Here is a 4129-nt window from a genome sequence, read left to right as displayed (position 1 = left end):
TGTGGAATACTCACACTAGACTTCAATTTATCTTCTTTCTCTCAAAAATATTATTTCCTTTCAATGGCCAAAACTCCCAAAATCAAAACTCCCAAAGTTAAGGATGCCAAACTCGATTTGCCTTGTAAGACAAGGATTTCCCTTGGTGTGATTGGCATATATATAGACTTATGTATGAAAAAAGACGGAACAGTGTGGCGTTGGCTCGCTAACATATTTCCGCCCAAGAACTTCCCAACACTAAAACCCAAGGATGGTATCGAGACATATGATGTGGTCGTGGATCCAAGTACTAACGTGTGGTTCCGTGTATATGCCCCGACAACAGACCTCAAAATTGAAGATCTCCCACTGATTATATACTATCATGGTGGCGGATACGCTCTCCTTAACAACGACACGAAGATGTATGATGATTTATGCCAACAGTTGTGTACTAAACTGCCATGCATTGTTATTTCTCCTGAATATGGTCTTGCCCCAGAGAACAAATATCCTCAACAATTTGATGATGGAGTTGATGTGCTGACCTTTCTAGATAATCCAGAGAACCTGAAAAGAAGTAATCTGCCAAATTTAAATGTTTCTCGCTGCTTTATTGCTGGAGATAGTGCAGGTGGAAACCTAGCTCATTTTGTTACTCTAAGAGCCGCCCAGATGCAAACCAAGTTCAAACAAGTCAAGGTATATGTGTGTGAGTGTCAACTTTTATATATTAAGAGTAGATGTCTTTAAATATAGATTAAACCCTAGTATGAATTTCTTTTGAACATTTATAAAGTTATTTCTTTTTGCATTTCATTAAAAGAAAAGAGTAAAGAATGATCTTAGTTATTACCAAGTCTCTAAAAATTAGTGACTCTTTAACTTCAACATATAGAAATTGTTCAAAACATAAGCAATTAATTAATTATACTGAAAATGAAAAAAAAAAAAGACACATAACTTGTTTTATATTTGAAGGTATCTGGCTTGTTGGCGATTCAACCATTTTTTGGAGGAGAGGAGCGAACAAATTCTGAATCGGAACTTAGTGGAAAAGTACCTTTCTTGAACTTGAAAAGGACAGACTGGTTTTGGAAAGCGTTCTTGCCCGAAGGTGAAGGATATGATCGCGATCATCCAAGTGTTAACGTAAGTGGCCCGAGGGCCATTGACATATCCAAAGTGGATTTTCCAAAAACCATGGTGGTTGTGGCTGGATTTGATATTCTAAAAGATAGGCAGATGAGTTACGCCCAATATCTGCAAAACGCTGGAACAGAAGTGCAAATTGCAGAGTACCCAAACATGTTTCATGATTTTATTACTTTTCCAGAGTTACCCGAAGCAGACCAATTTATATCTCAAGCAAAGGAATTTGTTTACGGGCTCTTTAATAAGGTATACTCTAATAGTATATGAAAACTTATAAATCGAGTATAATTAATGCTTGAAAATAAATTCCAAAATAATTCATAAAGACACTTAAATATAACCATCATGAAAAGTGTTAGAGCTTAACACATGATTGTGAGACTAATCGTTTATGGATGGTCTAGATAACTTTCATGTGAGCTCGCTTATGACGATTGAGCACATCATGTGCCCTAATTACCCATTTACGGTGATGGTTGCGCCTCGTTTGGTTATACTTATTTTGTACCACACTGATGGACCATCAAATGGTCAATGAACCCATTATCTAAGAAGTAAGATACTCGAATGGTCCTTTGACTAAGTTACCCACAAGCACACAAAAACTAGGTAGGGTAAAGAACTTAACTAATAAACGAGCCTAAACATGACAAATGTTATGAAGCATGATAGCTAGTCAACTGTTAGGACTTCAATAATAATCCTTATGATGTTGTTGGTGCTTATTGTAGTGATTATATGTCTAATTTATGTATTATGGGGTTTTGGTGAATTTATCAATTATCAATCATTTGTTTCTCTTTACTTATTACCTTGCTTTCATTATGTAACAATTTTTTTCAAATGTGTTAACTGTGTTTCACAGGATAGTAAGAAATGATAGCAGACACTTGAATGAGGCTGGGTAGATTCATGACAAGTTGGATTAGGACCCGAAGATCTGTCCTTGGCCTAGCTTCATTTCGACTTACATATGGGGATTAGTGCATTGATGTGTACTAACCTTTATTGGGTTTTCTTTTGTGTGTATTGAAATCTAAAACCTTTATTATGTGTAATAATGTGACAACCGTCACCGATCCATTGTAAGCTTTTTTTTGGTGATTGTATAAGGATCATGTACCTGTCGAAATTATTATCTAAATAAAGCGACTTTCGATTTTTGTACAAACTTTTTATACTAAGAAATTTAGAGTTGGATGAACGGATACAAATACCTATGGAATACTTAGTGGTTATTAAAAATGCCAAAAATAAAATATAAAGTTTCTAACATCCTCTTATAAGTTATTCTATTTATGTAAACATACACTAACAATTGGCTCTCCAGAAAAATAACTATATTTTATAAGTACTTTTTCGTTGGATTCGTATCAAATCGTGTCATATATCCTTGAGTTTTTACAAAATTAATTAAATTCAGTCAATTAGGTTTAAAAATGTTTGATTCATGATTCATATTGGTGTCAAAAGGACGAATTTTGTGAAGTTATGAAAGTATGGGAGGGGGACAAAACCCTCATTCTCATCATTTTTTTCTTCTCATTTTTGCAAGATAAAAACACGCACATTTCACATGCGTTTTATCGTTCGGTTATAGTTATTCTAAACTAGCTAATCAACCCGGGTTCAACCCGGGCCGTTTAATTAAAACTTAAAAACAAAAAGATTGTACAAAAGTGCATGTAGCTTGTATTATTGATATCATATAATTTGATAGGGAGATAGTGTATCAATCGATACAATGATTTATAAAATAAGGAATAGCCATTACATTAGCATAAAATTAAAAAAAAAAGTCACAATATCTACATTATTGACCAACATCCATTCGTCTATGAATATAGAATGGACATTGCTTACATAAAAGGGACCAAAAAGACACTCCAAAACATAAGATATGGAAACATACTTACGAACTTCGGAAAACATATCAAGTACTATATAAACTAACTTGCATCTTATCTCTTTAAATGTCGCATATTCAACCACTTCGGCTTGAGCATCTTTTTTCTCAGTAGCTGGTTTTCGTGCTGGAGGAACAACAGCCACAAAAATTTCAGGAGCAGGTTGTTCAGGTGATTCTGCACAGGTAGAGTTCTAGACCCTTCAAGGATATTATATCCTCACTAAGAAATGAAAGTTGTGCACTACGATCACCTAGATATACATTCACACAGCCAAAGAAATTTTCTGATTGTTAATCAAATATTTCGAATAAGTATAATGACCTTGTGAGCCCAAAGTCCCTAACAAGAAATTGGAATACACAATACGTGTTGAGACCTAGATTCGCTGATAAGACTTACTCGCTGGCATGCATAGGCAGCAAGTCTTCAGTGAGTCCAATAACTCTCGTCAGCGGGTTGCATGCTCACCAAAAGTTCATCATAGCGGGAAGCATTCAAATCACATGAAGACAAGAGTCACATGGTGGTTCTTCCAACTGTAACATACCTTAATTGGAAAAGATACATGTTGGGACCAAAGCAAGGGTTCTCTCTCTCTCATACCCGATTTGGTAAAGAAGACAAGGGCACATGAATCAAGTACCATGAGCCAATTGGATGTCGACAACCACCATCAAGTCACAATCAAAGCAGGCTGTGTTGCCCCAAGTCTTCTCTTATATAAAGCAACACAGCCACATTGTATCAAGTGTGTTAGTCACCTTGAAAGTGTGTATCACTTGTAATTGTTCAAGTTTTTAGTGTGTCTAGACTTAGCAATTACCATTGTTCTTTTGTATTCTTGTAAGTCAAGTGTGTAAGATCAACCATGTATTCATCGTTTAATCAATGATACATATGATTATCCTTGCATTGATGTATTACAATTGAACTTAACTTTGTTCTTGTTATTTACTTGCTTACTTACTTTCTTGTCTAACTTAATTAAAACATAAGTTGTGCATTCGAGGACCATTAATACGATACTCGATACCTACCTTTATGCCGCTCATAGGAGCAAAGCTAGCAGAATAGAAGTCCTA

At 35.2% G+C, this 4129-nt stretch overlaps 1 protein-coding gene across 1 annotated transcript; it reads left to right on the top strand.

Annotated features, from left to right (window-relative positions):
- On the top strand, positions 1-2304 carry LOC122611235 (probable carboxylesterase 18). Its single transcript, XM_043784224.1, has 3 exons — positions 1-684; positions 964-1383; positions 2003-2304. The coding sequence occupies exons 1-3, from the start codon at positions 64-66 to the stop codon at positions 2015-2017; spliced, it is 1056 nt and encodes a 351-aa protein (XP_043640159.1). The 5' UTR covers positions 1-63; the 3' UTR covers positions 2018-2304.
- Positions 2305-4129: the final 1825 nt, after the last annotated feature.

The sequence above is a fragment of the Erigeron canadensis genome, chromosome 8 (genome assembly GCF_010389155.1).
Source record: "Erigeron canadensis isolate Cc75 chromosome 8, C_canadensis_v1, whole genome shotgun sequence".
NCBI lineage: Eukaryota > Viridiplantae > Streptophyta > Magnoliopsida > Asterales > Asteraceae > Erigeron > Erigeron canadensis.
Note: the sequence above shows the minus strand (reverse complement) of the source record. Positions and strands in the feature narration are given on the sequence as shown.

Coding starts and splice junctions, on each gene's coding strand:
- LOC122611235 (XM_043784224.1), top strand. CDS start 64: ATGGCCAAAACTCCCAAAATCAAAACTCCCAAAGTTAAGGATGCCAAA. Junction 685..963: donor CCAAGTTCAAACAAGTCAAG/GTATATGTGTGT, acceptor TTATATTTGAAG/GTATCTGGCTTGTTGGCGAT.